Source organism: Littorina saxatilis, linkage group LG16 (genome assembly GCF_037325665.1).
Source record: "Littorina saxatilis isolate snail1 linkage group LG16, US_GU_Lsax_2.0, whole genome shotgun sequence".
Taxonomy (NCBI): Eukaryota; Metazoa; Mollusca; class Gastropoda; order Littorinimorpha; family Littorinidae; genus Littorina; species Littorina saxatilis.
The window spans coordinates 3,788,132-3,803,131 of NC_090260.1; the positions used below are offsets into that span (position 1 = coordinate 3,788,132).

The 15,000-nt window shown below is 45.2% G+C and overlaps 2 protein-coding genes across 3 annotated transcripts in view; both read right to left on the bottom strand.

The window, feature by feature from the left end:
- Positions 1–15,000, bottom strand: part of LOC138950250 (uncharacterized) — a 255,207-nt gene that overhangs the window by 143,755 nt on the left and 96,452 nt on the right. The window lies entirely within an intron of this gene.
- The window catches only part of LOC138950257 (uncharacterized), an 89,412-nt gene continuing 79,860 nt past the window's right edge, over positions 5,449–15,000 (bottom strand). For both annotated transcript variants that reach the window (XM_070322000.1, XM_070321999.1), the window contains exons 4-6: positions 13,535–13,705; positions 8,338–8,384; positions 5,449–6,328 (exon numbers count right to left, since the gene is read on the bottom strand). In XM_070322000.1, coding sequence (XP_070178101.1) covers positions 6,287–6,328; positions 8,338–8,384; positions 13,535–13,705 — 260 coding nt within the window. In that variant the 3' untranslated portion in view covers positions 5,449–6,286. The remainder of the gene's footprint in view (positions 6,329–8,337; positions 8,385–13,534; positions 13,706–15,000) is intronic.

Consider the following 15,000-nt stretch of genomic DNA (forward strand, 5'->3'; position numbering starts at 1 on the left):
TGCAATGGGTTGAGAAGCTGTTCTGTTTCGGTACTACTTTTGCGACTGAAAAGTTCCGAACGCTCTATACGTACGAAGTATACATCTCTGGAGCAAACAATACAAACATACCGCATTTAAATTAACAACTACAGGCCTGAACACATGAATATCCATATAAAATCCATGAGTTCGGTTGTTTTCTGAATCTAGATCTGCCGTGCACAAACCGTTCATCACAAGCAAATTCCCAAGGCAAGTAACTCATACTCTAGCGACAAGAGTAGTTCCCCTTCTTTTAACTCAGTTTCTTCGACAACACTGACTGCAATCCGACGGTCAGTTTTCAACAATATTTCATTTTATAAACAGATCACACGCAACCAAATGCACACATCTCATCAATTTAAACAACATAAAGCGGTTTCATACACTATTTTTCCCAGAAAACTGAACTTCATACAGTAATTAACGCGCGTTGGAACACGGGTGCAAAAGTTCGTCTGCTAGTCCCATTTGACGAAAGAACATTAGGCCCTATCCTAAGCGATACTAAAACATAAACAGAACACACAATATCTGCCTTTACCGCCACAGCAGAATAACAGCGCTGCAGCATATCTGTGTACTTGATTTTAGTCCAAAACGAGGAAACTGACAAGAAGTGTTAACAGAATGGAATGATTTGCACGGAACTATACAACCGCGCATCAATCGATCGCCTGCGCAGGTTGACTGGTTGAGTGAGTCGGATTCGATGAAACCTTCGCACAAAAACTCCTGTTTTCTTTGAATAACTCTCGCTGAAGCTCGTATTTTTCATGATCCGCTAACTTCGACCATTATTTTTAATAATCACTGAGACTCGGCATGTAACCTCTACTTATTCTTACGTGTCTTTAGTGTGTGAGGAGAAGAGACTGAAGCCTGTCCTGAACTGAGCGTAGCTGAGCCTTGTATCACAGGAAAGTGCAGGGTATCAGGAACACAGTGGTACCAACATCAAGAGTTGCAGAGTCTCAGGAACACAGCGGTACCAACATCAAGAGTTGCAGAGTATCAGGAACACATCGGTACCAACATCAAGAGTTGCAGAGTATCAGGAACACAACGGTACCAACATCAAGAGTTGCAGAGTCTCAGGAACACAGTGGTACCAACATCAAGAGTTGCAGAGTATCAGGAACACAGCGGTACCAACATCAAGAGTTGTAGAGTCTTAGGAACACAGCGATACCAACATCAAGAGTTGCAGAGTCTCAGGAACACAGCGGTACCAACATCAAGAGTTGCAGAGTCTCAGGAACACAGCGGTACCAACATCAAGAGTTGCAGAGTCTCAGGAACACAGCGGTACCAACATCAAGAGTTGCAGAGTCTCAGGAACACAGCGGTACCAACATCAAGAGTTGCAGAGTCTCAGGAACACAACGGTACCAACATTAAGAGTTGCAGAGTCTCAGGAACACAGCGGTACCAACATCAAGAGTTGCAGAGTATCAGGAACACAGCGGTACCAACATCAAGAGTTGCAGAGTCTCAGGAACACAACGATACCAACATCAAGAGTTGCAGAGTATCAGGAACACAACGGTACCAACATCAAGAGTTGCAGAGTATCAGGAACACAGCGGTACCAACATCAAGAGTTGCAGAGTATCAGGAACACAGCGGTACCAACATCAAGAGTTGCAGAGTCTCAGGAACACAGTGGTACCAACATCAAGAGTTGCAGAGTATCAGGAACACAGCGGTACCAACATCAAGAGTTGCAGAGTCTTAGGAACACAGCGATACCATCATCAAGAGTTGCAGAGTCTCAGGAACACAGCGGTACCAACATCAAGAGTTGCAGAGTCTCAGGAACACAGCGGTACCAACATCAAGAGTTGTAGAGTCTCAGGAACACAGCGGTACCAACATCAAGAGTTGCAGAGTCTCAGGAACACAGCGGTACCAACATCAAGAGTTGCAGAGTCTTAGGAACACAACGGTACCAACATCAAGAGTTGCAGAGTCTCAGGAACACAGCGGTACCAACATCAAGAGTTGTAGAGTCTCAGGAACACTGCGGTACCAACATAATAATAATAATAATAATAATAATAATAAAGATAGCTTATATAGCGCCGCTTCACAAATTTAACTATGCTCTTAGCGCTGTACATCGAGATATAACAATTTCAATAATATAAATACAAAGATGATATTATAATAATACACATTTACAAATATCACTCACGTGCATACATCCTCGTGCACACCACGCGCATACACACTCCCACTCATTAACAAGTGCTTCCATCCCCCTGCCACTGAGATGTTCATATACCCCCCTGGACAAGCTCACACCATGTCCGTCTCCTCTCTGGACTGTACATACACTCAGCAAGAAAAAGGAAGAGTATCAGGAACACAGCGGTACCAACATCAAGAGTTGCAGAGTCTCAGGAACACAGCGGTACCAACATCAAGAGTTGCAGAGTCTCAGGAACACAACCGTACCAACATCAAGAGTTGCAGAGTATCAGGAACACAACGGTACCAACATATAGAGTTGCAGAGTCTTAGGAACACAGCGGTATCAACATCAAGAGTTGCAGAGTCTTAGGAACACAACGGTACCAACATCAAGAGTTGCAGAGTCTTAGGAACACAACGGTACCAACATCAAGAGTTGCAGAGTCTCAGGAACACAGCGGTACCAACATCAAGAGTTGCAGAGTCTTAGGAACACAGCGGTACCAACATCAAGAGTTGCAGAGTCTTAGGAACACAACGGTACCAAACTCAAGAGTACTGTTCAAGACACAAAGATGGACTAGACAATTGAAAACTGTGATGTTCGTACGTATTTGTTGACTTTACCTCCACCTGAAGAGATTCGTCCTGCCATTGACAAGCAGTTCATTTCGTTTCTTGTACTTTACTTGGATTGTACCATTGCTGGCAAATTCGGGTCGCTTGTGTGTGTGTGTGTGTGTGTGTGTGTGTGTGTGTGTGTGTGTGTGTGTGTGTGTGTGTGTGTGTGTGTGTGTGTGACACACAGATAGACAGACAGACAGATAAACAGACAAACATCATTTATTTATTTTTGTATTGTAATGTTTAATTTTGTTTTAGCCATGCGCATCATTGTGGGGCTTTTAATTTATCAACATGTATCGCGCATTACATACAGCATTGATAGTTATCCCAACTATGATATAATTTGTAGATAAAACTCCCAAACTAGGTTTCTTGTTCTACATATAAACATGTTTTCGGTGTACACAGCTGGCAGACAAGACAGAACACACACACAATATCGGAACTGACTGACAGACAGGACAGAACACACACACAATATCGGAACTGACTGACAGACACGACAGAACACACACACAATATCGGAACTGACTGACAGACAAGACAGAACACACACACAATATCGGAACTGACTGACAGACAAGACAGAACACACACACAATATCGGAACTGACAGACAGACAAGACAGAACACACACACAATATCGGAACTGACTGACAGACAAGACAGAACACACACACAATATCGGAACTGACTGACAGACAAGACAGAACACACACACAATATCGGAACTGACTGACAGACAAGACAGAACACACACACAATATCGGAACTGACTGACAGACAGGACAGAACACACACACAATATCGGAACTGACTGACAGACAAGACAGAACACACACACAATATCGGAACTGACTGACAGACAAGACAGAACACACACACAATATCGGAACTGACAGACAGACACGACAGAACACACACACAATATCGGAACTGACAGACAGACAGGACAGAACACACACACAATATCGGAACTGACAGACAGACACGACAGAACACACACACAATATCGGAACTGACTGACAGGCAAGACAGAACACACACACAATATCGGAACTGACAGACAGACAAGACAGAACACACACACAATATCGGAACTGACTGACAGACAAGACAGAACACACACACAATATCGGAACTGACTGACAGACAAGACAGAACACACACACAATATCGGAACTGACAGACAGACAAGACAGAACACACACACAATATCGGAACTGACAGACAGACAAGACAGAACACACACACAATATCGGAACTGACTGACAGACAAGACAGAACACACACACACAATATCGGAACTGACAGACAGACAGGACATAACACACACACAATATCGGAACTGACAGACAGACAGGACAGAACACACACACAATATCGGAACTGACAGACAGACAGGACATAACACACACACAATATCGGAACTGACTGACAGACACGACAGAAACACACACAATATCGGAACTGACTGACAGACAAGACAGAACACACACACACAATATCGGAACTGACAGACAGACACGACAGAACACACACACAATATCGGAACTGACAGACAGACAAAACAGAACACACACACAATATCGGAACTGACTGACAGACACGACAGAACACACACACAATATCGGAACTGACAGACAGACAAGACAGAACACACACACAATATCGGAACTGACAGACAGACAAGACAGAACACACACACAATATCGGAACTGACAGACAGACAAGACAGAACACACACACAATATCGGAACTGACTGACAGACACGACAGAACACACACACAATATCGGAACTGACTGACAGACAGGACAGAACACACACACAATATCGGAACTGACTGGCAGACAGACAAGACAGAACACACACACAATATCGGAACTGACTGACAGACAAGACAGAACACACACACAATATCGGAACTGACTGACAGACAAGACAGAACACACACACAATATCGGAACTGACTGACAGACAGGACAGAACACACACACAATATCGGAACTGACTGACAGACAAGACAGAACACACACACAATATCGGAACTGACTGACAGACATTGTCAACACAATAAAGAGCACGTGAAGCAAATGGGTTTCTGGTTTGTTTCGCGTGTCGCTGGTAAAGTCAGAAAGACCGTGTTACACACACACACACACACACACACACACACACACACACACACACACACACACACACACACACACACATACACACACACACACACACACACACACATACACACACACACATACACACACACACACATACACACACACCCACACCCACACATACACACACACACTAAGACACTAAGACACACGCAAACACACAGCCACAGCCACACCCATACACACACACCCACACACACACACATACACACACTGACACACACACACACTAACACACACGCACACACACACTAACACTTACGCACTAACACACACGCACACACAGACACACACACGCACGCGCGCACACACACACACACACACACACACACACACACACACACACACACACACACACACACACACACACACACAGAAAGACACCTCCAACCATTCTAGAGTTAAAACATACACTCGGCATACGGATGTTTAATTGTTTTATTGGCTGTACAGCTCACTCTATGACTGCATGCGCTAACACGCGAGTAAAAGCAGGAATACTGTCAACTGGCCGCTCACTCCAGCCTGATTAAAGCAGTCTTCAACAACATAATGTTCATTTTTTAGCGGTTGGCTTGACAAAACAGAGAAAGAAAAACCCGACAAGCGAATACCTATGTCCTTAAAGGTTTTGGTCGTTTTGAGTGTTGTCGTCAGGCAATATGATTTACGTATATAGTTATATCACATTTATATTAATTACAACTGTACACGGGTGTTGCCGGGTGAATGTTTTCGTAAGCTGACTATCCCATTATCTAAGAAGCGGACAGCCAAACCTGGAAACACACGTAACCTCTATCATGCGACACAAACACAATCAAAATGCCAAGTCCACACAAGAAAACCAAGTGCAAAACATTTGGAGCAACGCGCTTTGATACACGTATTAAGGATAGTGACTGCGACCGTGCTAGGTTGCAATATTTGACCTCAATGTCCGTGATTTTGACGTCACGATCTACGTCACATGTTGGTCATTTTGACGTCACGGGGGTTATCCGGAGCAACAATTTATAGTTTAGCTAGCAAGGTCAAATTCACAATTTGGTGATTTTGACGTCACGGTATACGTCACAAGTTGGTGATTTTGACGTCACGGGAAGCAACAGTTAATGGTTGTGAACAAGTTTGATAGTAAGACCAAGCACAGAGTGAGTGATCCTATTCTACAGTATGACAGGTGAGACGGGTTGAGTTGACAGCAGGGCAGCGAGCTGTACAGGAGACGACCAGACGGACGGACCGTCTGGCAGGCGTGTCTAACAGAAGATGGTGGTGTGGTGCTTGGTGCGGTTGAGCAGCTGAAAACACAACGCAAGGCACTGTCAAAAACACAACACAACAAATCACAACGCAACAAAACACAGCGCAACACAACACAATGCTAGGCAACGCAACACAACACAACGCAAGGCATTGTGAAAAACACAACACAACAAAACACACCACAACAAAACACAGCGCAACACAACACAACGCAACACAATGCAACGCAACGCAACACAGCGCAACACACCACAACGCAACACAACACAGCACAACACAGCGCAACACAACGCAACACAACACAGCGCAACACAAGACAACACAGCACAACACGACGCAACATAACACGACGCAACATAACACAACGCAACGCAACACAGCACAACGCAACGAAACACAACACAACGCAACAAAGCCCAACGCAACACAACGCAACACAACACAACGCAACGCAACACAACGCAACACAACACAGCGCAACGCAACACAACGCAACACAACACAACGTAACAAAGCACAACGCAACACAACACAACACAACACAGCACAACGCAACACAACACAACGCAACGCAACACAACGCAACACAACACAACATAACACAGCGCAACACAACACAACGCAACATAACACAATGCAAAACAACGCAACGCAACACAACACGACGTAGCAAAGCACAACGCAACACAACACAGCGCAACACGACGCAACCCACAACAACGCACCACAACACAGCACAAAACAACACAGCGCAACACAACGCAACGCAACGCAGCACAACGCAACACAACAAAACACAACGCAAAACAAAACAACGCAACACAACACAACACAGCGCAACACAACACAACGCAGCACAACACGACGCAACACAACACAACGCAACACAACACAGCGCAATAGAACACTGCGCAACACAACGCAACGCAACGCAACGCAACACAGCACAACGCATCGCAACACAGCACAACACAACACATCGCAACACAACACAGCACAACACAACACAGCGCAACACAACGCAACACAACACAACACAACGCAACGCAACACAACACAATGCAACAAAACAACACAAACACAACACTACACAACACAACGCAACACAACGAAACACAAAACAACGCATTACAACACAACGCAACGCACTGTGATAAACACACCACAATATAGGCTACAACACAACACAGTAGAACAAAACACAAAACAGCACAGCACAACACAAAATAACACGGCAAACCACAGCACACCACAGCACACCACAGCACACCACAGCTCACCACAGCACACCACAGCACACCACAGCACAGCACACCACAGCACACCACAGCACACCACAGCTCACCACAGCACACCACAGCACACTATACAAGACAAGACAGCACACCACAGCACACCACAGCTCACCACAGCTCACCACAGCACATCACACCACACCACACCACATCACATCACAGCACAGCACAGCACAGCACAGCACAGCACAGCACAGCACAGCACATCACAGCACAGCACAGCACAGCACAGCACAGCACGACCTCACCCCACCCCACTCCACCCCACACCACACCACACCACACCATACCACACCACACCACACCACACCACACCATACCACACCACACCACCACACCACACCACACCACACCACACCACAGCTCAACAAGACATATTGTTGTCTCTCTTACTGGTCCATGTATGTACACAATGTCACGTGACCAACGTGTCTATCAGAATAACAATATAGTTGTCTCTCTGGTTGACACACCATGTCACGTGACCAACGTGTCTATCAGAATAACAATATAGTTGTCTCTCTGGTTGACACACCATGTCACGTGACCAACGTGTCTATCAGAATAACAATATAGTTGTCTCTCTGGTTGACACAATGTGAAGTGACCAACGTGTCTATCAGAATAACAATATAGTTGTCTCTCTGGTTGACACACCATGTCACGTGACCAACGTGTCTATCAGAATAACAATATAGTTGTCTCTCTGGTTGACACACCATGTCACGTGACCAACGCTTTGAACTTACATCGGTCCAGTAGGTCGTGAACTCTGGTTGTGTCAAATTGCCATCACCTGGAAAAATGAAAAAAACCACATTCGGTCATTCAGTCCACAATTCACCCATTGTCTACCCTCATGTTAATCTGAATGTTAATTAATCAGAAAGTCAACTGTACAAGTTAATTTGTCCATCCATCCATCCATCCATCCATTCATCCATCCATATATCCATCTGTCCATCCATCCATCCATCATTTATCCATCCATCCATTCATCCATCCATATATCCATCTGTCCATCCATCCATCCATCCATCCATCCATCCATCCATTCATCTACCCATCCACCCATCTATCCATCCACTTACCGAAGGCACCTACCCTCCCTCCACCCATCCATCCATCCATCCATCCATCCATCCATCCATCCATCCATCCATCCATCCATCCATCCATCCATCCATCCATCTACCCATCCATCCATCCATCTATCCATCCACTCACCCAAGACACCTACCCTCCCTCCACCCATCCATCCATCCATCCATATATCCATCCACCCACTCAAGACACCCACCCTCCCTCCACCTATTCACCCATCCATCCATCCCCCCACCCTTCTTCCACCCACACACCCACCCATCCATCCATCCATTTGACGATTCAGCAGTGAATCAACTAGTCAATTGGTCAGTCAATCGATACATCAGAATGTCGACTGATAAATCAATCCATTTAAGCATATAGCCATCCATCCATCCACCTGACAACCCAATCATGCGCGGTGACTTGTGAAACAGTTCATCCAGTTATCCGTCTGTTCATTTAACACTAAGTCAACAAGTCAATGAGTTTACTCGTCTGTTTATTTAACACTAAGTCAGCAAGTCAATGAGTTTACTCGTCTGTTCATTTAACACTAAGTCAACAAGTCGTTCATTTAACACTAAGTCAACAAGTCGTTCATTTAACACTAAGTCAACAAGTCGTTCATTTAACACTAAGTCAACAAGTCAATGAGTTTACTCGTCTGTTCATTTAACACTAAGTCAACAAGTCAATGAGTTTTGTCGTCTGTTCATTTAACACTAAGTCAACAAGTCAATGAGTTTTGTCGTCTGTTCATTTAACACTAAGTCAACAAGTCAATGAGTTGTGTCGTCTGTTCATTTAACACTAAGTCAACAAGTCAATGAGTTTTGTCGTCTGTTCATTGAACACTAAGTCAACAAGTCAATGAGTTTTGTCGTCTGTTCATGTAACACTAAGTCAACAAGTCGTTCATTTAACACTAAGTCAACAAGTCAATGAGTTTACTCGTCTGTTTATTTAACACTAAGTCAACAAGTCAATCAGTTTTGTCGTCTGTTCATTTAACACTAAGTCAACAAGTCGTTCATTTAACACTAAGTCAACAAGTCAATGAGTTTACTCGTCTGTTCATTTAACACGAAGTCAACAAGTCAATGAGTTTTGTCGTCTGTTCATTTAACAATAAGTCAACAAGTCGTTCATTTAACACTAAGTCAACATGTCAATGAGTTTTGTCGTCTGTTTATTTAACACTAAGACAACAAGTCAATGAGGTTACTCGTCTGTTCATTTAACACTAAGTCAACAAGTCAATGAGGTTACTCGTCAGTTCATTTAACACTAAGTCAACAAGTCAATGAGGTTACTCGTCTGTTCATTTAACACTAAGTCAACAAGTCAATGAGTTTTGTCGTCTGTTCATGTAACACTAAGTCAACAAGTCAATGAGGTTACTCGTCTGTTCATTTAACACTAAGTCAACAAGTCAATGAGGTTACTCGTCTGTTCATTTAACACTAAGTCAACAAGTCAATGAGGTTACTCGTCTGTTCATTTAACACTAAGTCAACAAGTCAATGAGTTTTGTCGTCTGTTCATTGAACACTAAGTCAACAAGTCAATGAGTTTTGTCGTCTGTTCATGTAACACTAAGTCAACAAGTCAATGAGTTTACTCGTCTGATCATTTAACACTAAGTCAACAAGTCAATGAGGTTACTCGTCTGTTCATTTAACACTAAGTCAACAAGTCAATGAGGTTACTCGTCTGTTCATTTAACACTAAGTCAACAAGTCAATGAGGTTACTCGTCTGTTCATTTAACACTAAGTCAACAAGTCAATGAGGTTACTCGTCTGTTCATTTAACACTAAGTCAACAAGTCAATGAGTTTACTCGTCTGATCATTTAACACTAAGTCAACAAGTCAATGAGTTTACTCGTCAGCAGTGAGACAACTTGACAGTCAATCATCCACTGTAAAGTCATGAGCAACACGTGTTCCTTTCATTCAGACAGCCATACTGTGCCTTTCGGAGTGGCGCATGCTGGGTATTGCTAACTGTAATGACCTTGACCCTGGCATGGATCAAGGGACCGTTACAGTAAATTTAGCGCAGAACGGTTATCCCCCGAAATCGGCGAATGGTTACCTAAATGGCTGTGCAAAACCACCCATACACGTAAACACCCACTCGCGAAAAAACAAGAATAGTGTACGTGGGAGTTTATTTTATTTATTTATTTTATTTACGAGAATTTATATCGCGCACATATTTCACCACACAAGGCGACTCAAGGCGCATGTTACCTATTAATGCCGTTTGAGATGGAATTTTTTACACAATATATCACGCTTTCACATCGGCCAGCAAACCTCAAGCCTCTTAGGGCGACCATTCACCTTTCACATCGACCAGCAAACCTCAAGCCTATTAGGGCGAGCATTCACCTTTCACATCGACCAGCAAACCTCAAGCCTATTAGGGCGACCATTCACCTTTCACATCGGCCAGCAAACCTCAAGCCTATTAGGGCGACCATTCACCTTCCACATCGACCAGCAAACCTCAAGCCTATTAGGGCGACCATTCACCTTTCACATCGGCCAGCAAACCTCAAGCCTATTAGGGCGACCATTCACCTTCCACATCGACCAGCAAACCTCAAGCCTATTAGGGCGACCATTCACCTTTCACATCGACCAGCAAACCTCAAGCCTATTAGGGCGACCATTCACCTTTCACATCGACCAGCAAACCTCAAGCCTATTAGGGCGACCATTCACCTTTCACATCGACCAGCAAACCTCAAGCCTATTAGGGCGACCATTCACCTTTCACATCGACCAGCAAACCTCAAGCCTATTAGGGCGAGCATTCACCTTTCACATCGACCAGCAAACCTCAAGCCTATTAGGGCGAGCATTCACCTTACACATCGACCAGCAAACCTCAAGCCTATTAGGGCGACCATTCACCTTTCACATCGACCAGCAAACCTCAAGCCTATTAGGGCGAGCATTCACCTTTCACATCGACCAGCAAACCTCAAGCCTATTAGGGCGACCATTCACCTTTCACATCGACCAGCAAACCTCAAGCCTATTAGGGCGACCATTCACCTTTCACATCGACCAGCAAACCTCAAGCCTATTAGGGCGACCATTCACCATTCACATCGACCAGCAAACCTCAAGCCTATTAGGGCGACCATTCACCTTACACATCGACCAGCAAACCTCAAGCCTATTAGGGCGACCATTCACCTTACACATCGACCAGCAAACCTCAAGCCTATTAGGGCGAGCATTCACCTTTCACATCGACCAGCAAACCTCAAGCCTATTAGGGCGAGCATTCACCTTACACATCGACCAGCAAACCTCAAGCCTATTAGGGCGACCATTCACCTTTCACATCGACCAGCAAACCTCAAGCCTCTTAGGGCGAGCATTCACCTTTCACATCGGCCAGCAAACCTCAAGCCTATTAGGGCGAGCATTCACCTTTCACATCGACCAGCAAACCTCAAGCCTATTAGGGCGAGCATTCACCTTACACATCGACCAGCAAACCTCAAGCCTATTAGGGCGAGCATTCACCTTTCACATCGACCAGCAAACCTCAAGCCTATTAGGGCGACCATTCACCTTTCACATCGACCAGCAAACCTCAAGCCTATTAGGGCGAGCATTCACCTTTCACATCGACCAGCAAACCTCAAGCCTATTAGGGCGACCATTCACCTTTCACATCGACCAGCAAACCTCAAGCCTATTAGGGCGAGCATTCACCTTTCACATCGACCAGCAAACCTCAAGCCTATTAGGGCGACCATTCACCTTTCACATCGGCCAGCAAACCTCAAGCCTATTAGGGCGAGCATTCACCTTTCACATCGACCAGCAAACCTCAAGCCTATTAGGGCGAGCATTCACCTTACACATCGACCAGCAAACCTCAAGCCTATTAGGGCGAGCATTCACCTTACACATCGACCAGCAAACCTCAAGCCTATTAGGGCGAGCATTCACCTTTCACATCGACCAGCAAACCTCAAGCCTATTAGGGCGAGCATTCACCTTTCACATCGACCAGCAAACCTCAAGCCTATTAGGGCGAGCATTCACCTTTCACATCGACCAGCAAACCTCAAGCCTATTAGGGCGACCATTCACCTTTCACATCGACCAGCAAACCTCAAGCCTATTAGGGCGAGCATTCACCTTTCACATCGACCAGCAAACCTCAAGCCTATTAGGGCGACCATTCACCTTTCACATCGACCAGCAAACCTCAAGCCTATTAGGGCGAGCATTCACCTTTCACATCGACCAGCAAACCTCAAGCCTATTAGGGCGACCATTCACCTTTCACATCGGCCAGCAAACCTCAAGCCTATTAGGGCGAGCATTCACCTTTCACATCGACCAGCAAACCTCAAGCCTATTAGGGCGAGCATTCACCTTACACATCGACCAGCAAACCTCAAGCCTATTAGGGCGACCATTCACCTTTCACATCGACCAGCAAACCTCAAGCCTCTTAGGGCGAGCATTCACCTTTCACATCGACCAGCAAACCTCAAGCCTATTAGGGCGAGCATTCACCTTACACGGCCTTTATTTCAAGTCACAAGGGGTATTTGATGGACATGTTTTATCTATGCCTATACAATTTTGCCAGGAAAGACCCTTTTGTCGATCGTGGGATCTTTAACGTGCACACCAAATGTAGTGTACACGAAGGCCAAAACACAAAAGGAGAACAAGAACAAGAAGAACACACACACCACACACACATATACACACACACACACACACCGCACACCGCACACACATACCGCACACACACACACACACACACACACACACACACACACACACACACACACACACACACACACTTACTTATCGTATCCATCTGTCTGTAGAAGCCACTGTATTCGTCCGTGTCCAGGCGGGTGTTATTGTTGACGTCATAGACGCTGTACAGCACGTTGGCCAGTGCCTCCAGCTCGCTGCTTTGACTTACCTGGCAGTTGACGTACTCTGTACGCGTCAGTATGCCGTCAGGAGTATCTGCACCACGCACAATCACATATCGTCACTATGTCGTCAGGATTATCTGCACCACGCACAATCAAATATCGTCACTATGCCGTCAGGATTATCTGCACCACGCACAATCAAATATGGTCACTATGCCGTCAGGATTATTTGCACCACGCACAATCAAATATCGTCACTATGCCGTCAGGATTATCTGCACCACGCACAATCAAATATCGTCACTATGTCGTCAGGATTATCAGCACCACGCACAATCAAATACCGTCACTATGCCGTCAGGATTATTTGCACCACGCACAATCACATATCGTCACTAAGCCGTCAGGATTCATCCGCACCACGCACAATCAAATATCGTCACTATGCCGTCAGGATTATTTGCACCACGCACAATCAAATATCGTCACTATGCTGTCAGGATTATCTGCACCACGCACAATCAAATATCGTCACTATGCCGTCAGGATTATCTGCACCACGCATAATCAAATATCGTCACTATGCCGTCAGGATTATCTGCACCACGCACAATCAAATATGGTCACTATGCCGTCATGATTATTTGCACCACGCACAATCAAATATCGTCACAATACCGTCAGGATTATCTGCACCACGCACAATCAAATATCGTCACTATGCCGTCAGGATTATCAGCACCACGCACAATCAAATATCGTCACTATGCCGTCAGGATTATTTGCACCACGCACAATCACATATCGTCACTAAGCCGTCAGGATTCATCCGCACCACGCACAATCAAATATCGTCACTATGCCGTCAGGATTATTTGCACCACGCACAATCACATATCGTCACTAAGCCGTCAGGATTCATCCGCACCACGCACAATCACATATCGTCACTATGCCGTCAGGATTATTTGCACCACGCACAATCACATATCGTCACGGGCGGGGATATAGCTCAGTTGGTAGCGCGCTGGATTTGTATTCACTTGGCCGCTGTCAGCGCGAGTTCGTCTCCACGTTCGGCGGAAATTTATTTGTCAGAGTCAACTTTGTGTGCAGACTCTCTTCGGTGTCCGAACACCCCCCGTGCACACTACATTGGGGGTGTGCACGTTAAAGATCCCACGATTGACAAAAGGGTCTTTCCTGGCAAAATTGCTTAGGCACAGTTAATAATTGTCTACCTATACCCGTGTGACTTAGAATAATAGGCCGTGAAAGGTAAATATGCGCCGAAATGGCTACAATCTACTGGCCGTATAACATTTCATCTCACACGGCATCATTGCAGAGCGCCTAGAACTGTACCCACGGAATATGCGCGATATA